Source organism: Anomaloglossus baeobatrachus, chromosome 3, assembly GCF_048569485.1.
Source record: "Anomaloglossus baeobatrachus isolate aAnoBae1 chromosome 3, aAnoBae1.hap1, whole genome shotgun sequence".
Taxonomy (NCBI): Eukaryota; Metazoa; Chordata; class Amphibia; order Anura; family Aromobatidae; genus Anomaloglossus; species Anomaloglossus baeobatrachus.
The window spans coordinates 562,252,504-562,275,641 of NC_134355.1; the positions used below are offsets into that span (position 1 = coordinate 562,252,504).

General features: G+C 50.6%; 1 protein-coding gene across 4 annotated transcripts in view; it reads left to right on the top strand.

Annotated features, from left to right (window-relative positions):
* AIRE (autoimmune regulator) overlaps nucleotides 1-23,138 on the top strand; it is a 76,238-nt gene that overhangs the window by 49,499 nt on the left and 3,601 nt on the right. For all 4 annotated transcript variants that reach the window (XM_075338653.1, XM_075338655.1, XM_075338656.1 and 1 more), the window contains 2 exons: nucleotides 8,471-8,942; nucleotides 22,137-22,205. In XM_075338653.1, coding sequence (XP_075194768.1) covers nucleotides 8,471-8,942; nucleotides 22,137-22,205 — 541 coding nt within the window. The remainder of the gene's footprint in view (nucleotides 1-8,470; nucleotides 8,943-22,136; nucleotides 22,206-23,138) is intronic.

Consider the following 23,138-nt stretch of genomic DNA (forward strand, 5'->3'; position numbering starts at 1 on the left):
TGGGGGGAGAGAGGCTGAGAGGAGAGAGGCTGATGCTGGGGGAGGCTGGGGGGAGAGGGAGGCTGGGGGGAGAGAGAGGCTGAGGCTGGGGGGGAGGCTGGGGAGAGAGAGAGGCTGAGGCTGGGGGGAGGCTGGGGGGAGAGAGAGAGGCTGAGAGGCTGAGGCTGGGAGGAGAGAGGCAGATGCTGGGGGAGGCTGGGAGGAGAGAGGCTGATTCTGGGGGAGGCTGATGCTGAGGGAGGCTGATGCTGAGGGAGGCTGATGCTGGGGGAGGCTGATGCTGGGGGAGGCTGGGAGGGGGAGGGTTGGAGGAGGGAAGCTGATGCTGAGGGAGACTTGGAGGAGGGAGGCTGAGGGAGGAGGGAGGCTGATGCTGGGGGAGGCTGGGAGGAGGGAGGCTAATGCTGGGGGAGGCTAGGAGGAGGGAGGCTGATGCTGGGGAGGCTGGGAGGAGGGAGGCTGATGCTGGGGGAGGTTGGGAGGAGGGAGGCTGATGCTGAGGGAGGTTGGGAGGAGGGAGGCTGATGCTGGGGGAGGCTGGGAGGAGGGAGGCTGAGGCTGGGGGAGGCTGGGAGGACGGAGGCTGAGGCTGGGGGAGGCTGATGCTGGGGGAGGCTGGGAGGAGAGAGGCTGATGCTGGGAGGGCGAAGGTGAGGCTTGGAGGAGGGAGGCTGATGCTGAGGGAGGCTGGGAGGAGGGAGGCTGATGCTGGGGGAAGCTGGGAGGGTGAGGGAGGCTTGGAGGAGGGAGGCTGATGCTGAGGGAGGCTGATGCTGAGGGAGGCTGATGCTGGGGGAGGCTGGGAGGAAGGAGGCTGATGCTGGGGGAGGCTGGGAGGAAGGAGGTTGATGCTGGGGGAGCCTGGGAGGAAGGAGGCTGATGCTGGGGGAGCCTGGGAGGAGGGAGGCTGATGCTGGGGGAGGCTGGGAGGAGGGAGGCTGATGCTGAGGGAGGCTGATGCTGAGGGAGGCTGATGCTGGGGGAGGCTGGGAGGGGGAGGGGGAGGCTTGGAGGAGGGAAGCTGATGCTGAGGGAGGCTTGGAGGAGGGAGGCTGAGGGAGGAGGGAGGCTGATGCTGGGAGGAGGGAGGCTGATGCTGGGGGAGGCTAGGAGGAGGGAGGCTGATGCTGGGAGGAGGGAGGCTGATGCTGGGGGAGGCTGGGAGGAGGGAGGCTGATGCTGGGGGAGGCTGATGCTGAGGGAGGCTGATGCTGAGGGAGGCTGATGCTGGGGGAGGCTAGGAGAAGGGAGGCTGATGCTGGGAGGAGGGAGGCTGATGCTGGGGGAGGCTGGGAGGAGGGAGGCTGATGCTGGGGGAGGCTGATGCTGAGGGAGGCTGATGCTGAGGGAGGCTGATGCTGAGGGAGGCTGGGAGGGGGAGGGGGAGGCTTGGAGGAGGGAAGTTGATGCTGAGGGAGACTTGGAGGAGGGAGGCTGAGGGAGAAGGGAGGCTGATGCTGGGAGGAGGGAGGCTGATGCTGGGGGAGGCTGGGAGGAGGGAGGCTGATGCTGGGGGAGGCTGGGAGGAGGGAGGCTGATGCTGGGGGAGGCTGGGAGGAGGGAGGCTGATGCTGGGGGAAGCTGGGAGCAGGGAGGCTGATGCTGAGGGAGGCTGGGGGGGAGAGAGGCTGAAGCTGAGGGAGAGGCTGCTGCTGGAGGCGGGGGGAGAGAGGCTGCTGCTGGGGGAATGGAAGAGAGGGGCCAATGCTAGAGACAGAGGACAAGGGTTGAGGGATAGAGCAATGACAATATCGATGGGGGGGAGTGTAAGTACTCAGAATAAGAGGGGGGCAGCATTAGGAGCTCATTATGGAGAAGGGGCAGCATGTGTGGGCTCAGTATGGAGTGGAACAATGTAGGGGAGTCAATATCAAGAGTGGGGTAGTGTGTGTGTGTGTGTGTGTGTGTGTGTCTCAGCATAAGCGCTAGTGTGGTGGTCTTAGTATGATGAGTGGGGCAGCATGGAGGTGTCATTATGGAAAAGAGGAAGGCAGCATTAGGAGCTCATGGAGAGGGGCAGCATGCACAGGACACTGTGAGGAGGGGGCAGCATGCATGGGACATTGTGAGGAGGGGGCAGCATGCATGGGACATTGTGAGGAGGGGGCAGCATGCATGGGACACTGTCAGGAGGGGGCAGCATGCATGGGACACTGTCAGGAGGGGGCAGCATGCATGGGACACTGTCAGGAGGGGGCAGCATGCATGGGACACTGTCAGGAGGGGGCAGCATGCATGGGACATTGTGAGGAGGGGGCAGTATGCATGGGACATTGTGAGGAGGGGGCAGCATGCATGGGACATTGTGAGGAGGGGGCAGCATGCATGGGACATTGTGAGGAAGGGGCAGCATGCATGGGACACTGTGAGGAGGGGGCAGCATGCATGGGACATTGTGAGGAGGGGGCAGCATGCATGGGACATTGTGAGGAGGGGGCAGCATGCATGGGAGATTGTGAGGAGGGGGCAGCATGCATGGGACATTGTGAGGAGGGGGCAGCATGCATGGGAGATTGTGAGGAGGGGGCAGCATGATGTGAGGACAATGTGCAGATCATATTTCATAATTGAGGAAGGTGTGGTGGGTATAATTTATAAGGGAGGGCAGTGTGTAGTTTATTAGGGGCAGTGTCACAGTCACAGTATACAAGTGGGGACGGTGTGGTGGGAATAATTTATACTCATGCTATGTTTTGATGTGCCTGTGGTGATCCCCATTGGGGGGGGGGGGGGGGTTAGTGCACTTCGTTTCTCATTGATACTTTTTCCAGTGTTTTACAGAGTAGATCTGCCTTAAACAGATGTCGTGTGCGAAAACTCAGTTTTACGTTGTCACTAAGGGGCGCGACCACTTAAAGTGCCTAGGGCAGCATGAAGGCAAAATACAGCCCTGCCTGGGGGTGGTACTCCCCAGAACATTGACAGCTCAGACCTGCGGCTTTGTGACACCAATGATCCAAACTCAATGATCCCCCAGACTGCCAGGAGAGGCAGCATGGGAGGTGCACAGGGGGACTGAGGGGGTTGGATGCGGCGATTTGGCCAGCTACAAAGCGGTGCTGGTGTCACCTAAAGTATGGAGTCTACTAGCAGTGAGCTTCTTCCCTCGATAGCCACCAACTCTGAAACTGCAGGGTGCCCATTAATCTAAGCAATGAGCTGTAGACTATAAAATAAAAAATCTCTCCATTCTTGAAAACGGAAAGGATTTTTAATAAAAATTAAATTGCAAAGTTGCTTGTTTTTAGTCTTTTCAAGTTTAACCTCTTAATGACCTATAATGTACATTTTTATCATAGACCGATAAGAAATGTATAGTGTTGAGCGGACCTGGACTGCAAAAGTCCAGATCCGCGCGGTTTCAGAGCTATATCCGGGGACGACCCGGACGCGGGATTCCGGATGCATGATCCGGATTCGGCAATACATAACCCTCTCCCTCTCTCCGGATTCCGCTCCCCATTGACATATATGGGACCGGATTCTGGATCGGATCGGACCTTTTTCAACCCGCACTGGATCCGCCATTCCCGGATTATTGGCAGTCCTCTCAACTCTAGAAATGTATGAATCTGGATCAAGAGCTGACCCTGCTTCATACCAGGCAGATGACCACTGTGTTGCATACTTTCCTACTGCCACCTTGGTCCTCCTGTGATTTTCAGCCACAGGCTGAGCTCTATAGGAGAACCGATATGTCTCAATATACTGCAATATAATGGTGTACGTGATCAAACGATCATAGATTCAAGCACCCTAAGGGGACTAGGGAAAAAAAGTTAAAAAAAAAAGTTTTAAAAACGAAATATATATATTCTTTTCATATTTTTTAAAACATTATTTTTCACTGCATTTGTTAGTCCCCTCAGGGGATTTGAACCTGTAGTCACCTTATTGCTTGTGCTATATTCAGCAATGGCAATGTGAAAATAAATTAATAAAAAATAAACAGATTTTGTAAAAGTTCGTCCTTCAAATGCCTGATTTATGAAAATTTTAAATTAATGCATGTAGTAAACAATGTAAAAAAAAGATCAAAAAGTAAGAATTGCTGAAAGGCAATAAAAAAAGAGATAAAAACGTCCTTTATACCCCAAAATGGTAACAATAAAAATAACTGAAAAAAAATAAGAACTTGCACAGATTCACTGATTCGAAAATTAACCCTAGAACGCATACCTGGGGCCTCGCAGGCCTGCTAGGTTACTTGTTTTCTATTGTAGATTTCTATGGTTGCGTGTTCTAGGGTTAAACTGTTCAGGCTACTTCCCACAGAGAGGTTTTGGTGAGCTTTTGACGCTGCGTATATTAGCTGCTTCAAAAATGCAGCGACTTAAGGATGTTTTACACGCTGCGACATCGCTAACGATATATCGTCGGGGTCATGGTGTTTGTGACGCACATACGTTGTCGTTAGCAACATCACAGAGTGTGACAGCTAGGAGCGACGATTAACGATCGCAAAAACAGAAAAAAATCGTTGATCGTTGACACGTCGCTCCTAATCATAATGCCGTTGGTGTTTCATTCCGCAGGTTGTTCGTCGTTTCTGCGGCATCACACATTGCTGTGTGTGACACCGCAGGAACGACGAACATCATCCTACCTGCGTCCACCGGAAAGGAGGAAGGAAGGAGGTGGGCGGCATGTTCCGGCCGCTCATCTCCTCCCCTCCTCTTCTATTGGGCGGCCGTTTTGTGACGTCGCTGTGACGCCAAACGCACCTCCCCCTTGAAGGAGGGATTGTTTGGCGGTCACAGAGACATCGCTGAACAGGTATGTGCGTATGACGCTGAAGTAGCGATATTGTTCGCTACGGCAGCGATCACCACATGTCGCACGAACGACGGAGGCGGGCGCTATTGCTCGCGGCATCGCTAGCAATCGCTAGCGATGTTGCAGCGTGTAAAGCACCCTTTAGGGTGGGTGCACATGATCAGTGTTACGGTAGCAGTGTTTTGGCCTCAGTGTGTTTTCCCTGCTTCCAAAACGCTGCGTTGTACAGTACAAGCACAGTAGATGGAATTTATAGCAATCTCCTATCCTCTGTGCTTTTCTCTGCAGAAGGACACACTGAGTTTTCTGGCCAGATTTTCCCCTTAGGCCGGCTTCTCACTTGCGAGTTCCTCGCAGTAGTGCAATGCAAGAAAATCTCGCATTGCACTCGGACACATATTATTCAATGACTCAGCTCTCATCTGCGATTTTTTTTTTCTCACTCCAAATCGGACTGAGATAAAAATCACAGCAAGCTGCTATTTGAAGAGTTTCTCGTGCAAGTCTCTCCAATGCAACTCTATGGGAGCGTGAAAAAAAAGGATGTCACACGGACCGGCACTCACACCATCCTAGTGACATCCGTTTTTCTAAATACATTTATCGCATGTGTCACAAAGCACTGGAAATGAGTGACGTCTCATAATGTCGGTCAATCTCTATCTCTGTCAGTCGGTCTCTCCCTCTCGGTCTCTATTCTCTCTCTGTCGGTCGGTCTGTCGGTCGGTCTCTCTCTCTGTCGGTCTCTCTCTCTATGTCCATGTCGGTCTATTCCTTTCCCCCTTTTTCTCATACTCACACTCACAGATTCCCGATCATCAGCGCGGCGTTGCACGGCGTTCACACTGCTCCGGCGGCTTCTCCTCTTTTGAAAAAGCCGGCCGCTCATTATTCAATCTCGTATTCCCTGCTTTACGCGCCCACCAGCGCCTATGATTGGTTGCAGTCAGACACGCCCCCAAGATGAGTGACAGCTGTCTCACTGCAACCAATCACAGCTGCCGTTGGGCGGGTCTCTATCATGCAGTGAAATAAATAAATAAATAATTAAAAAAAAACGGCGTGTGGTCCCCCCTAATTTTAATACCAGCCAGGGTAAAGCCACACGGCTGAAGGCTGGTATTCTCAGGAGGAGGAGCCCCACATTATGGGGAGCCCCCCAGCCTAACAATAACAGCCAGCAGCCGTCCAAAATTGCCGCATCCATTAGATGCGACAGTTCTGGGACTGTACCCGGCTCTTCCCGTTTTGCCCTGGTGCGTTGGCAAACGGGGTAATAAGGAGTTAATGGCAGCAGCCCATAGCTGCCACTAAGTCCTAGATTAATCATTGCAGGCGTCTATGAGACACCCCCAATGATTAACCGGTAATTTAAAGTGAATAAACACACACAGTGAAAAAATCCTTTATTTGCAATAATAAACACGAACAAATACCCTCGTCACCACTTTATTAAGCCCCAAAAACCGCTCCAGCTCCGGTGTAATCCACGGAGATCCCACGTCGCTTCCAGCTCTGCTACATGAAGGTGACAGGAGCTGCAGAAGAACACCGCCGCTCCTGTCAGCTTCACGCAGCAACTGAGGTGATTAGCGCGATCACCGATGATGTCACTCAGATTACTTGCGGCCACCGCTGGATCCTCCAACAGTGACAGCAAGTCGCCCGAGTGACAGCGATGAAGTCACAGGTGAGTTGCGGTCTCGGGTGGAGGATCCAGCAAGCTGCGGGTAGCCTGAGTGACGGCAGCGCTAATCGCGCTGCTCAGTTCAGTCACTCAGGGGATTAGCGGTCACCGGTGACCGCTAATCAGGACGCGACACACAGACAGAGCCGCAGGATGACAATGAAGTCGGGTGAAGTACATCCGACTTCATTCTGATCGTGCGGCTCTATCTGTGTCTGCTGTCAGCGACTATTCAGCTCTGCAAAATGGCAGATGACATAGAAAAAAGGGATCCCATACGCATCAAACACGCATTACACATGCTCTTCTAGTCATTAAATAATTTAAAAAAAAAAAAGCATCGCACCTGCATTGCACACTGACCTAACGTGAACTAAAATCGGCCGAGTTTTTTTAGGCAAGTCGGACCGATATTACACGCATAAGTGTGTTTCCAGCCTTAGGCGGGCTTTGCACGTTGCGCCATCGCAAGCCGATGCTGCGATGTCGCACGTGATAGTCCCCGCCCCCGTCGCAGCAGCGATATCCTTGTGATAGCTGCCGTAGCGAACATTATCGCTACGGCAGCTTCACATGGACTCACCTGTCCTGCGACCGTCGCTCTGGCCGGCGACCCGCCTCCTTGTTAAGCGGAGGGGCGGAGATGAGTGGGATGTAAACATCCCGCCCACCTCCTTCCTTCCGCATATCCTACGGAAGCCGCGGTGACGCCGGTAGGAGATGTTCCTCGCTCCTGCGGCTTCACACACAACGATGTGTGCTGCTGCTGGAGCGAGGAACAACATCGGACCGTCGCGTCAGCGTAATTATGGATTACGCCGACGCTGCACCGATGATATGATTACGACGCTTTTGCGCTCGTTAATCGTATCATCTAGGCTTTACACACTACGATGTCGCATGCGATGCCGGATGTGCGTCATTTTCAATTTGACCCCACCGACATCGCACCTGCGATGTCGTAGTGTGCAAAGCCCGCCTTAGACTTACATGAGATGTGCAAAATCCGCAGGTAAAAAAAAGGCACATGTTTTTAATGCTTTTCCACTGTGGAAATGCATCAAAAACTCATGTTCTGCTCCTAAGAATGTCAAAAAGTTATGTCAAAGCCAAATACCAGGAAGTTTAAAAAATAAAGCAGCTTTATCTAAGCATGACACACCAAACAAAGGCAAAAGCTGCAGTCAAAAACACGATAAAAACGCATGTGAAAAAAACGCACACAAAAATGAAATTAAAAAATGCAGTAATCTAATTTACATACTAGGTGCAGAAAATGGTGCAGAAAGTCTCAATCAAAATCAAAAACTCACCAAAAGCTCATTGTGGAAACGTAGCCTTACAAGTCCTTGAAAATAGTGAAACAAACCTATTGTTTGTTTGTTTTTTTTTATAAAGTTCAGATTTTTTTTTTAACCAATAAAACAATACAAATGTGGTATTGCCATTATTGTACTGACCTCTAGAATCAGTTCACAAGACAATTTTTACTGTGCAAAGAACGCAACTTAAAAATCATTGTCGAAATGTTGGGGTTTTTTTTCACTATTTCAACCCACTTGTCATCTTTTCCCATTGTTCGGTATATTATGCAGTGTGATCCAAAACAATAAATTGTCTTAAAAAATAAGCCACATAACCTATAATGATGCAAACATAAGTTATGGCTTTCGAAAGAAGAGGAGGAAAGGCAACAAAAACGCAAGGATGCTAAATGCCCCAGCCCTAAAAGGGTTAAAAAAAAATAAATTCGACAGTTAGGGTTTCTTCAATTAAAACAATGCCCTTTGGTCCAGCCGCTGTACCCAGAATGATCCGATTACCTGGAATCAGGCGAAAACAACTGTGGGAGCCATGTAACATTATATGGCACCTATAGAATTCAATACACAGGTGATATGAATAGGTGACGTGCTGTATATTATACAATTGTTTGAGACCTCCAGGAAACGTATCACTCTATCCACTGACTAAACTAATGCTGTGAATTGTCATTTTGTCTTGCAGTGTAGTACAGAACACACAGCTCTGCTCTGACCACATATACAACCAGCAAACACCGCACCCTAAGGTGTGTCCTGCACCCCCAGTCCGATCCCAGCTGCAGACACCAAGCTCTCATCAGCCCATGGCTAAACCCCAGAATGGTCCTCGTTCACTCATGCACTCATGTCCCTCTCAAACCCCTCTACAACAGATATGTACACAGCTTCCTCCTGGACCCCAAATTAGGAATTGCCAAAAGCTTCTCGCTCCTGCCCATCCAATCCAAATTCAGAACTACCCAACCAATGTTCACTCCCAGTTACCGCAGGCCGAAGGCAACCTCCCACAAGAAACCTGTCCTGGGGCCAATGGGGTGCTCCAATTTGAGAAGCCTCCTCTTTATCCACCTAGAGCAGAACCTTCACTTGTACCAGCTCGAGGAGATTTGGTCCCAGGCTCTGGAATATCGCATATGGACGTGACCGAGGCTAAGGTGAGAGGGCATCATGAATCCTGATTTATTGTGGATGCAGGTAGCATTTTTAACCAATGACGTAAAGGGAATCTATTTTTGACACCTAATCTAAAGGGTGCTTTACACGCTGCGACATCGCTAGCGATAGCTAGCGATGTCGTTCGCAATAGCACCCGCCCCCGTCGTTCGTGCGACATTTGGTGATCGCTGCGAACATTATCGCTACGGCAGCGTCACGCGCACATACCTTTTCAGCGACGTCGCTGTGACCGCCGAACAATCCCTCCTTCAAGGGGGAGGTGCGTTCAGCGTCATAGCGACGTCACTGCGGCGTCACTAAGTGGCCGCCCAATAGCAGAGGAGGGGAGGAGATGAGCGGCCGGAACATGCCGCCCACCTCCTTCCTTCCTCATTGCCGGTGGAGGCAGGTAAGGAGATGTTCGTCGTTCCTGCGGTGTCACACGTAGCGATGTGTGATGCCGCAGGAACAACGAACAACATCGTACCGGCAGCAGCAACGATATTCTGAAAAGGAGCGACGTGTCAACGATCAATGTTTTTTGACGCTTTTGCGATCGTTGATCATCGCTCCTTGGTGTCACACACTGCGATGTCGCTAACGGCGCCAAATGTGCGTCACAAACACCGTGACCCCGATGACATATTGTTAGTGATGTCGCAGCGTGTAAAGCACCCTTAAGGCTATGTGCGCACTTACCGGATTTTGCCGCGGATTTTCCGCGGATTTGCTGCATGTTTCGCTGCAGAAAATGTTCATAACATCTCTGCAGTGAATCACCAGCAAATCCTATGGAGAAAAAAAATCCTGTGTGCACTGGGCGGAATTTGACAGCTGCATGTTTTGCTGCGGGAATCCCGCAGCAAAAACAAGTGCATGTCACTTCTAAGAGTTGGATAATGTAGAGATAGGGATGCTAATTTCAACTATGTATACCTTATTTGGCTGCTTGCTGTAGTTTTTATAAAATTACTTTTAGCAGCAGGAAATTATCACTAGAGGACATGTAAACCTGTTGCCTTGTAATCATTCATATCCATGAGCTACTGATTGACAGCTTTCTGTCTATGCACAGTGTTAAAAAAAAGCTGACAATCAGTAGTGTAGGTGTGGTTATACCGAGCCTAGGATTCTGAGAACTGTTAGATTTGCAGACGTTAAAAAAGTGAGTTTATCAAAACTACAACAAGAAGCCCAGTTTGTGATGAAACATTACTGAAATAAGGCTCTCTACCCCTACATTATTGCTGCTCCCAGAATGTGTGGGAAAAATCTGGTGACAGATTCCCTTTAACGATAGTCTATGTCAGAAGATGCTTTATTACATATGCAGAATAACTGAGCCTTGTTGTACAGCTTAGCTGGTGTTGGGGAAGTTGTGAATACTGGATTTACGCACAATACAAGATAACCAGGAAGAAGGAAACATAATATACCGAACATAATGGATGATGAATGGACGGGCAGTAGCACGGTATCTAGTGAGGGTGTACTGTATGAGGGTGTACTGTATGAGGGTGTACTGTTGCTCGGCCATGCCAAACATCAAATCAATTTAAATAGGTTATCCAGTTACATCATATTGATGACCTGCACATGAGATCGCCATCAATATGAGATTGGTGGGGTCCAAAACATGGAACCCACAATAATCATCTGTTTTTAGCTCCGGTGAAATGTAAAAACTTAGAATGTATAGTGGCAGTTTCCAGGTCTTTTGAGCCACTTGTAAAGCACCATGGAATAAATGGCGCTATAATAATAAATAATAATAATAATAATAAAATAGCAGCTGTTCGAACAGCAGTACCTGGGAGCGGGTGCTACACATTGAATGGAGCTGCAGTCTGTCCAACAGAGAGAGGGGTCACCCAACAGAGGGGCTCACGCGACAGAGGGGCTCACGCGACAGAGGGGCTCACGCGACAGAGGGGCTCACGCGACAGAGGGGTCCATCCGACAGAGGGGTCCATCCGACAGAGGGGTCCATCCGACAGAGGGGTCCATCCAAAAGAGGGGGCCATCCAACAGAGGGGGACATCCAACAGAGGGGGTCATCCAATAAAGAATTCATTCAATAGAGAATTCATCCAGCAGAGTGGTCATCCAGCAGAGTGGTCATCCAGCAGAGTGGTCATCCAGCAGAGAGGTCATCCAGCAGAGGGGTCATCCAGCAGAGGGGTCATCCAGCAGAGGGGTCATCCAGCAGAAGGGTCATCCAGCAGAAGGGTCATCCAGCAGAGAGGTCATCCAGCAGAGTGGTCATCCAACAGAGGGGTCATCAATATGTGAAGAACAGACATTAGGGAAATCCATGCTGAACCTGACAAAAATGCTACTTTAGTGTCAGATATCTGTTGCAAGCAGGTCAAACGTCAATCTCACTTGACCAGTTGTTGCCATCAAATTACAGAGGGCTCAATTTATTATTGTATTTGCATTTGTCTTTTGTTGAGTTTTTAGTGTTTTGTGACATATTCATCTTCCCATTTGCACCTTTTTAAAAGTGACTTTTTTATATATGCGCTTTTTTTATGTTTGCCATTCCTGGAAGATGTTGTGGTTTCCAAATGTTTTCACCTGATTCAACATTTACGACTTAAAAAAGTCACAAAATGTGTCACAAACGTACTCCAATGTGCCCCCAAGTGATTTTATGTAAGCCTGAAACTTTGCTGCAATTTGTGCTACACTTTAAAGGCACATGCAACTTTTTGCCATAAAAAGTCAGAGAACAGGTTAAAGACAGAAGTAAAGAGCATTTTTTTATTTTTGTGTAAAGTTTATGAATCGACTTTGCTATTTTGATGAATTTGGCATAAAAAATTGCCAGCAAATACAAGACAAAAAAAGTATTTAAAAAAATGACTAACGATGAATTGTGCCCAGAATGTTTTAATACTGTGCAAATTCAAGTATAAATGAGTCATTATACATAAAGAATATCATAAGCGACCGGGAAACCATGGGCTCTTGATTTGTGTGAAATTTAGACACTACCCTTCCACGTGGTAGATGTGTGAAAAACCACAGAGAACAGCGGTTCTACCACCCCTTATAACAACAGCATTCAAATATTCTTCCAATGTAGTATACAGTTAGGTCCAGAAATATTTGGACAGTGACACAAGTTTTGTTATTTTAGCTGTTTACAAAAACATGTTCAGAAATACAATTATATATATAATATGGGCTGAAAGTGCACACTCCCAGCTGCAATATGAGAGTTTTCACATCCAAATCAGAGAAAGGGTTTAGGAATCATAGCTCTGTAATGCATAGCCTCCTCTTTTTCAAGGGACCAAAAGTAATTGGACAAGGGACTCTAAGGGCTGCCATTAACTCTGAAGGCGTCTCCCTCGTTAACCTGTAATCAATGAAGTAGTTAAAAGGTCTGGGGTTGATTACAGGTGTGTGGTTTTGCATTTGGAAGCTGTTGCTGTGACCAGGCAACATGCGGTCTAAGGAACTCTCAATTGAGGTGAAGCAGAACATCCTGAGGCTGAAAAAAAAGAAAAAATCCATCAGAGAGATAGCAGACATGCTTGGAGTAGCAAAATTAACAGTCGGGTACATTCTGAGAAAAAAGGAATTGACTGGTGAGCTTGGGAACTCAAAAAGGCTTGGGCGTCCACGGATGACAACAGTGGTGGATGATCGCCACATACTTTCTTTGGTGAAGAAGAACCCGTTCACAACATCAACTGAAGTCCAGAACACTCTCAGTGAAGTAGGTGTATCTGTCTCTAAGTCAACAGTAAAGAGAAGACTCCATGAAAGTAAATACAAAGGGTTCACATCTAGATGCAAACCATTCATCAATTCCAAAAATAGACAGGCCAGAGTTAAATTTGCTGAAAAACACCTCATGAAGCCAGCTCAGTTCTGGAAAAGTATTCTATGGACAGATGAGACCAAGATCAACCTGTACCAGAATGATGGGAAGAAAAAAGTTTGGAGAAGAAAGGGAACGGCACATGATCCAAGGCACACCACATCCTCTGTAAAACATGGTGGAGGCAACGTGATGGCATGGGCATGCATGGCTTTCAATGGCACTGGGTCACTTGTGTTTATTGATGACATAACAGCAGACAAGAGTAGCCGGATGAATTCTGAAGTGTACCAGGATATACTTTCAGCTCAGATTCAGCCAAATGCCGCAAAGTTGATCGGACGGCGCTTCATAGTACAGATGGACAATGACCCCAAGCATACAGCCAAAGCTACCCAGGAGTTCATGAGTGCAAAAGAGTGGAACATTCTGCAATGGCCAAGTCAATCACCAGATCTTAACCCAATTGAGCATACATTTCACTTGCTCAAATCCAGACTTAAGACGGAAAGACCCACAAACAAGCAAGACCTGAAGGCTGCGGATGTAAAGGCCTGGCAAAGCATTAAGAAGGAGGAAACCCAGCGTTTGGTGATGTCCATGGGTTCCAGACTTAAGGCAGTGATTGCCTCCAAAGGATTCGCAACAAAATATTGAAAATAAAAATATTTTGTTTGGGTTTGGTTTATTTGTCCAATTACTTTTGACCTCCTAAAATGTGGAGTGTTTGTAAAGAAATGTGTACAATTCCTACAATTTCTATCAGATATTTTTGTTCAAACCTTCAAATTAAACGTTACAATCTGCACTTGAATTCTGTTGTAGAGGTTTCATTTCAAATCCAATGTGGTGGCATGCAGAGCCCAACTCGCGAAAATTGTGTCACTGTCCAAATATTTCAGAAAGCCATGGACCCCATAGGGGGGAGGGGCGACATGACCAGAGGGAAGGGAGGGAGTGAGGGGTTAATAAAGTGAATTAAAGGGCATTATGGGCCCTTGTAGGGGATTGGTGGAATAGGGTCACTGTAGGGTGGGGAGGGGGCTAGTATATAAACTATAGGGGAGGGGTCTTACCTTCCTTGTGACTCCGGACAGTAAAGGATTCAGACCTGTCCAACGGCATGGCGGACCTCCAGGAACGGGACAGGACGATCCGATCAGCGATGGCGGTGCACGGGGCCCAGGCAGTGCAGTCCCACTTCAGGGCTGCCTGGGTTTCCCCGTCGGCACCTGCCCCTTGTCTCCCCCTCGGCCGCGGGCGGCGTTCCAGGCCCCCCCCCCCATCATCAGGTATTCTCCGGCCGCAGGGGGGGCAAGGAGGCCCAGTGAGAGCCCCCCTCGGGACCCTCCGCGGCGGGGTGGGCAGCGGCTGCTTCCAGCGTCTGCCCCGGCCGCAGGGAGGAATCTCCGGCGAGGCCGCGGCGGCCGCAAAGGGGGCGTGGCCAGCCCGGGGCCTTCTCCTGATGTCGGGCCTCGGGCTGGAGTGAGGAGCCCAGCGGCGTCTCCCAGCCGGGAGCGAGCCCGGCGACGATCTGAGGCCAGCGGCGGCCTGGACGGAGGCGGGCCCGGCCTGGGGCCTACTTCCGGTCCCAGGCCTCGGGCTCAATTACCAGGCCAGCGGCAGCCCGGGACCGGGGGGCGTGCCCAGCGATGATCGGAGGTTTGAGAAGGGGCGTGCCCAGCCTGGGGGGCCTGCTCCTGGTGACAGGCACCCTGCGGAGGGACACGGCCCTGCGGCAGCTTCCAAATGGGAGCGGGCCCTGCAATTGAAGGAGGCCAGCAGTACCCCCCGTGGGTGGCGGGGGGGGCTGGGCGCAGGCAGCCAGCGGGGGGACCGGTGTGTGCAGGCGGCACCCGGATACCCGTGAGGCTGCGGGGAGCAGGGGGGACGGCAGGAGCCCTGCGGTTCCTGCCAGGTCCCTCAGGTCATCAGTACTGCGCCCGGCAGCAGCGGTCTCCCCCTCCCGGGGAGGACCCGGCGGGATGCCACGGTTGGGGCCCCTGGAGGGCTGGAGGCGACGGTGGGGAGCCCCCTGAGCTCAGGGAGAGGCTCCTCCAAGAAGAGGATTCGGTCAGCGGCGGCCCGGGGGACAGGACGGTCTCGCGGGCTGTCGCCGCACAGGAAGAGACGGATGCCCACCGCCAGTGCCCACGCGGCGGCCCAGGAGGGCGGCCGTGGTGGAGGGGAGGCATCGGCTGCGTCCCCTGGAGCTGGAATGGTGGAGGACGACTACAGCGAGGAAGAAGAGGGAGCCCTCAGGTCGGGGGGACGAATCTGACGAGCAGATGGCGGAGGACGTCGCGGTTCCAATTTCCATTTCTGCGCCACGGTCGGGTGAGCTAGCCGTGGATTCGGCATTGCTTGCGGCGCGGGGTGCTAGTTTTGGGGAGGTGGCTGCGGGCACGGCAGCGCCAAGGGGGGTCAGCATTGCTTAGTCAGTTGCTGGGCTTGTTGCAGGGTTAACGCGCGCGCCGGCGGCAGCAGCGGCCTGGACGGGTCGACGGTGGAGGGCGCAGCGTCGGTCAGCAGCGAGGCGGCGCCGGTTGGGACGGGTGCGGTTGGTGGAGTAGTGGAGCCCGCGGGTTAAACAGCGGTAGAACAGGACAATGGGGATGTGGTGGTGCGTTTGGCGGATAGGGTTCAGTTTACGTGTGCTTTGAGGGACCGTTAGGGGCTCACCTCCAGAGGGAGGTGAGGGACAAGATTGGGAAGGGGGAGTATGTGAAGGGGAAAAAGGAGCCGGAGCATTGCTCGGCTCTGTTTGACTATCGGGATGCAATGGGGGAGGCGTATCGCACGGACAGGGGCTTGCCATGGCTGCGGTATGATGTGCAGTTTAGGCGGCGGAAGGCGTTGCGGCCCGGCATTCGGTGGGACCGTGAGGACATTTCCTTAGGGATGCGTTGAATGGCGGCCCCGAGCCTACCCCTTCCCCCCCCCCCTCCCCTTTTCATGGCGGCGCCGGGGGGAACGGGAGCCAGGCCCTCGGGTACCCAGAAAAAGGGATTGTGCTGGCAAGTTGGCGACGGCCGGTGCAAATTTGGGGCAGCATGCAGGTTCGAGCATGAGTGCTCCGGCTGAGGGGGGACGGGTTTTTGGTAAAAGGGAGGACGCCAGTGAAAATAGGGGGCAATGGCGCCATCTTTTAAATAGGTATCCGGGCGGGGCAGCGGCGTCAATTTTGCGGTTTGGTTTTTATACGGTTTTCTGATTTCGTCGGCGGTCGAGGCATGGCCTCCGGTTTGTCGTACTTTACGGTCGGCAAGGAACCACCCTATGGTTGTGGGTGGGAAGTTGGGGACAGAGGTTGAGTTGGGCAGGATGGGGGGGTCCATTTGAGAGCCTGCCGTGCAGTAATCTGGTGGTGTCCCGGTTGGGGGTGGTGCCAAAGAAGGAGCCGGATAAATTTCGGCTCATCCAGCATCTTTCATTTCCGGGGGGGTCGTCAGGGAATGATGGCATCGCGCTAGAATTGTCGGCAGTGTACTACGTCTCGTTTGACAAAGCGCTGGACTTGGTGCGGGCGGCGGGATGCGGTGCATTGATGGCAAAGGTGGATGTAGAATCGGCGTTTCGTTTGCTGCCGGTGCATCCGGAGAGCCAGCACCTTCTGGGTTGCTGGTGGGGTGATGAGTTTATGTTGATCATTGTTTGCCTATGGGCTGTTTCAATTTCTGGTTTGTATTTTGAGGCGTTTAGTTCCTTTGCTGAGTGGGTGGTGCGGGACGTGTCTGGGTGTCCTCCATTATCCTCTATCTAGATGATTTTCTTGGTGTCGGTCCGGCGGGATCCATGGTTTGCGCTGGCTCGTTGTTCGCCTTACAGAGAGTGGCGGATAGCTTTGGGTTCCCTTTAGCACAGGATAAGTCGGAGGGGCCGGCGACGGTTATGCGGTAATTTTTTGTTTTCTTTGGGGACTGAGATTGACTCTTTGGCTATGGCATGCAGGCTGCCGGAGGGGAAGATGGTGGCCTTGTGGTGTGTGGTAGCAGCAATGCTGGCAGCACGGAAAGGGCGGCTGTAGGTGGTGCAGTCTTTGCTCGGGAAGTTTGAACTTTGCGTGCAGGATTATGCCAATGGGGCGGGTGTTCGCCAAGATTTTGGCGGCAGATAGGGTAGGCGTACGGTCCCCGGTGCATTTTGTGCGGGTCACGCGGGAGATCAAGGAGGATTTTCTGGTTGGGATGTTTTTCTTGCAATGTTTTAACGGCCGAGCCTTGTGGTTGAAGAAGGTGGTGCCCAATGGTGTGCTAGAACTGTACAGGGACGCGGCCGGGTCGGCAGGTTTCGTCACCACTTTTTCAGGGACATTGGTACGTTGGGAGGTGGCCTGAGGAATGGCGGCAGGTTGGTCTGGTTAGGAATCTGGCCTTGCTGTGGTTATTTTCGATCGTGGTGACGGTGGAATTGTGGGGGGGTCGCAATTTTCGGGATGTAAGTGTGCGATCACTGCGATAATCAGGCGGTGGTGCATGCGATGAACAGCTTGTCAGCAGAGTCCGGACCGGTAGTGGCTTATCTGCGGCATTTGGTGCTCAAGTGTTTACTGTGGAACGTTCATGTGGTTGCGAAACACGTGGTGGGGGTTGATAACGGGGTGGCGGACGCTTTATCTCATTTTCAGTCCACAGGTTGTGGGAGTTCATGCCGGGGGGCAGACGAGATCGGAGCAGTGTCCAGAGGACTTGTGGAGCCTGGTGAGGCATTGATTGCGGGTTCATTAGGAATTCGGTGAGTGGCAGGAGATGCTGGGAGTTATGTTTGGTGATGGGCGAGCAAATTACTTGTTGGTGCTACTGGCACTAGTGAGCGAGGATTTCAGGGCTGGGAAGTCAGCATCAGCAGTGATACTTAGGGTGGCGGCTGTGGCCTTTTTTGGTTGAAGGTCAGGGGTGAGTGGGGCGTGTCGCGGAATTTTGGGGCGGCAGGCCTTGAAGGGTTTTTTTTTTTCGGAAAAAGGGCGAAGGAGCGGGACACTAGGTGGCCCATTTCTTTGGTTTTGTTACGGCAATTGGTGGACGGTTTGCGGGAAATTTGTGTCTCAGTTTATGAGAGGGTGCTTTTGAAACGGCTTTTGTGTTAGCCTTTTTTGGGGCGTTGGTAAGCCCTTCCAGGTTCAGGGGGGGTGGTCTGATGTCCGAGGTTGTGGCATTGGTGGGACGGAGAGTAGAGTGTCAGCTTAGGCGGTCCAAAAACAGACCTGATGGGTCGAGGCAGGTTGGTGGTGATGGATGCGTGGTGCCCGGGGCAGTTGGTGAGGAAGTTTTGCGGCTTGGGGGGCGGTCCTCCGGGCCTGCTGTTATGGCACGTGGATGGGTCTTGGTTTGTCTCGTTACCAGTTTGTGGCCGTACTGAGGAGTTGTTTGCGCTGGGCGGGGGAATGCTCGGGAGATTATGGGCCTCATTCCTTCAGGATCGGGGCGGCTGCGGAGGCTTCGCGTTGTGGCCTGGGTGATGACATGGTGGGACGAATCGGTTGGTGGGAGTCTTATCGTTTTTCGGGGTTATGTGCGCCCACAGTTGTTGTCCCAGTGAGGGCTTTATGGAGTAGTTGGTTGTGACTTGGTCCGGGTTTCATGCTAAAAAATTGGTGTTGGTGGGGTTTGTTTTGGTAAAAGTTTTGGTGGTTGTAGGAATCTGCCTGATATGGATTCTGGGGCTCTCCTTCGTGTTCTGGGGGGCCCGTCGGGCCGATGCTCGCCTGAATGGTCGGCAGTTGGGTGGACAGATCGCTTGCGTTGGTCAAGTGGTTCGGTGTGCGGGGCTTGGAATGGAGCGGGGCGTGACGGAGTTTGAATACTATTGCAGGGTGGATAGACCTCCGAACGTGTTGGTTTTTGCACGTGGGGGGGAAGTGACTTGGGAGTGCGGGCATCACGTGATTTGATCTGGGACATCAAGATGGATCTATTGCGTTTATGGACCAGGTATCCGGGTTTGATAGTGGTATGGTCGGATTGTGGCCACATTGGTGTGGAGGGGGGCACGGTCAGTTGAGAAGCTGAATCGCGCCCGGGATCATGTGAACAGGGTGGTTGCGCGTTTCGTGCGGAGAAACGGCGGTAGTGTAGTGTGACGTGTGGATCTGGAGTCGCCAAAGTGGCAGTTTCGAAGGGGTGATGGGGTTCACCTTACTGAGATTGGTTCTGATCTATGGGCCTTGGGTTTGCGTGATGGTGGAGCAAGCCTTGGGTGTGTGGCGGGTCCAGGCCACGTAAGGTGTCACGTGTCCTGTCCTGTGGCGGGGGTAGGTCTGGTCCAGAGGCGGTTGTAAGGGATTGGTGGCTGGACTGAGAGGCACTGTCTTGGTATGGTGTCTCCGGGTTCCGGTAAATTGCAGGCACGGGGTTCTGCAAGGTTTGGGGGGTATTAATCCACGGGGTGATTAATACCTCATCTCTGGGTCGGAGTGTTGCGGCCAGGGATATTGGTGGAGGAAGTGGTTTCTGGACCGGGCCTACATGGGGTTACATGTACAGTTATTATTTATGTGTTACCTATTATTTGTTTGGGGTCGCCCGTTGGACGGCGCCCCCTTGTGTTAGTATGTTAATAATAGGTAATAAAGGCTGCTGTGGCCAATTTGTTTAACCAAGTCACATGCAGTCGGTGTGTTATTTATTAGGTTAAGTGGGTATACTAACCATCACGACCGGAGAATCCTTCCTCAGTGGTCAAGAAAGCCATGGACCCCATAGGGGGGAGGGGCGACATGACCAGAGGGAAGGGAGGGAGTGAGGGGTTAATAAAGTGAATTAAAGGGCATTATCGGCCCTTATAGGGGATTGGTGGAATAGGGTCACTGTAGGGTGGGGAGGGGGCTAGTATATAAACTATAGGGGAGGGGTCTTACCTTCCTTGTGACTCCGGACAGTAAAGGATTCCCGCCCACCCGCCCTTGTGTTTTGCGAGTTCGTTTTGGCTATGTTTGTTTAAAAAAAAAAAAAAAAAAAGAAGAAAACAAAATGAGAAAATGGAATGATGCGGTTTTAAAGCAAAAAAAAAAAAAAAAGGGGGAATACAGGTTAAGAGTCGTATGTTCTGTCGCAGCAGCGGGGGTAGGTCTGGTCCAGAGGTGGTTGTAAGGGATTGGTGGCTGGACTGAGAGGCACTGTCTTGGTATGGTGTCTCCGGGTTCCGGTAAATTGCAGGCACGGGGTTCTGCAAGGTTTGGGGGGTATTAATCCACGGGGTGATTAATACCTCATCTCTGGGTCGGAGTGTTGCGGCCAGGGATATTGGTGGAGGAAGTGGTTTCTGGACCGGGCCTACATGGGGTTACATGTACAGTTATTATTTATGTGTTACCTATTATTTGTTTGGGGTCGCCCGTTGGACGGCGCCCCCTTGTGTTAGTATGTTAATAATAGGTAATAAAGGCTGCTGTGGCCAATTTGTTTAACCAAGTCACATGCAGTCGGTGTGTTATTTATTAGGTTAAGTGGGTATACTAACCATCACGACCGGAGAATCCTTCCTCAGTGGTCATGGACCTAACTGTAGTTCTTCTGATATAGCTGTGTACAGTATCTTAGGTATCCATGGTTACAACAAGCAACTAACTAAGTCACTATATGAGAGGTTGTAACCATGGATACCTAAGCTGTAATGCCCTGCACATGAGGTAAGAGACATGGCTATATCAGGAGACCTATACTACATTTCTAATTGGAGATATTTGCTAATATTAATATTATTACACCTCCTACATATTGGGATAGGATTCTGGAGATGAGAGTAAAGGCCGCTTTACACCAGACAATCTATCGTGCGATAGATCGTCGGGGTCACGGTTTTTGTGACGCACATCCGGCATTGCTGGCGATGCCGGCGTGTGTGACACCTCCTAGCGACGCAGTATCGCTCACAAATCGTGAGTCGTGTACTGCTCGCTAGGTTCCATAATATCGTTTAATTTAGTTGTTCATCGTTTCCGGGGTAGCACACGCCGCTCCGTGTGACACCCTGGGAATGATGAACAGTAGCTCACCTGCGTCACGCGGTCGCCGCCGGCTATGTGAAGGAAGGAGTTGGGCGGGATGTTTACGTCCAGCTCATCTCCGCCCCTCCGCTTCCATTGGCCGGCGGCCGTGTGACGTCGCTGTGACGCCGAACGTCCCTCCCACTCCAGGAAGTGGACGTTTACCGCCCACAGTGAGGTCACATGAGAGGTAAGTATGTGTGACGGGGGTTACTGACTTTGTGCGACACGGGCAGCGATTTGCCCGTGACGCAAAAAGGACGGGGGCGGGTACGATCGATTGTGAAATTGCACAATCGGTCGTACCGTGTAAAGCCCCCTTAACCTTTTAGGTGTAATGAAAAGGACATCCTACACTCCCCTCCCAGACCAGGGCTGTTTCTCCGCACTTGCTACAGTGTTTCCCACCTTTCTCATGGCACCAATATCCATAAGGTGCATAACGTGACTGCTGCAGTCAAACAGCGGCTTTTGATTAACTGCAGCGTTCACTTTCTGTTCAGAATGAAAGAAGCCGGCTCAGACGTAATGTGCTGTCTACTGATGGGTTGTAGTACTCATGTGATGCCACCTTCTCGAAGCTGATGTCCATGAAAATGACAAGGACTGTTGTAGTGAGTGTAGAGGAGTGGCGCCAGTCCCAGAGGTGAGAATGGGATTATTTTTTAATTACCCTACCTTGGCCCCTTTTCAAATAGGGTTAAAGTGAACCTGGCAGGTGCAATATGCACGCAGAACCATGAACAGTTCTGGCTGCATATTGCTAATCCCTGCCCTAACCGCCCCTGTATACACTAGCATAGATAAAAGGATCTTTAGAAAAAGTGTTTCTAAAGATCCTAAATAATATGTTAATGAAGCCAGCGACTAGTCGCAAGGGCGTTATTTTCCTTGGCTAGTCATCCCTCTTAGCATGTACTAGATACAGGGACGGTTAGGCAGGGATTAGCAGTATGCACCCAGAACTGCTCATGGTTCTGGGTGCATATTGCACCTGACAGTTTCTCTTTAAGAGTATTTAATTTGTCTCAGAAGAAACAAAAAGTTGTCTGTCAAAATACATTTATGACATATGAATCAGCTGAGGTCACATTCTTTCCATAAAATAATTGATAGGTTAATGGGAAATACATTTTCACTAGTGATGAGCGAGCGTGCTCGGCACTGCTTGTTAATCGATCGAGTAACTAAAGTGTGGGGCACTAATGAAATTGAAGAATAATTCAAACATGATTCTAGGCGATCTTGCAAACACTTTACTGCTTATACACGTTAACACAATTATCATATGTTGGGTCATTTCATCATTTTATCAGGTCTATTATGCATTATTTTGTATATAATTTATTTTAATTGCTATTCAATTATTTTCAGGGTGTGACTGACACTATTGGGAGCAACCTGACATTGAGTAGACATGAATTGGAATGTCTCATTACTGAGGTAAACATCAAGGTGTCTGTGTATACCTCCAAATTCATAGAATTGGCAGCATTATATGCGTGTACAGTATTCATGTGTAGTACGAACAGGCAATAACTGGATCCTCGATATAGAAATATCGCTGACCACAAGATTTGCCTTTTCCTGTGTTGATCTGAAAATACCACTACTTTTATAAAAGGGTTATGTGACTGCAGTAGTAGACCTTTGTACCTCGCTATAGTGAAATATTTCAGCTATGTGAATCCGGCTTATTCCCTGTGTAGGTCCAGTCACATACACATCAGCCTCATGTACAGAGTCACCTTGTTCATGGAGGGAGGTGGATGCTTTTCTGCCCCTGAAATAAGGCTTGTTCTTAGAGGGAGTTGGCAGTCTTGAAAGAATCCTATAAAGTTAAAAATAAGGAGAAAAAATGAAGAATGGTTGAGATGGAAATAACCCTTTAAGGACTTTTTACATACACTATAATCAGCGGGTCACTTGTCAATAAACATGGGAGCGATTAACCAACAAATGAGAAAACTCTAATTTGGGCTTAATGTCCCCTTACGATGTTTTGGCGAGTGTTATGGCGGCAGCTATTTTGCCTAAATCAGACATACATGCTCTCCCGACATATATAGGAACGTGTGCTCCGACAAGCAGTCCAGTGTTCTCTATGAGAGAGCCGCTGCCAGAAGTATCTGGCACCAGCTTATTATTATTATTTATTATTATTATAGCGCCATTTATTATAGCACTTTACATAATAAAGACAAAGTACAATAATCATCAACAATACAAGACAAAGACTGGTACAGGAGGAGAGAGGACCTTGCCCGCGAGGGCTCACAGTCTACAGGATATGTCAAGGAGAACAACAGAATAGGCAGTCCGAAATTAGACTTTTGGCTGAACACATCAATATAGGAGGGTTCGGACAAAATTAGA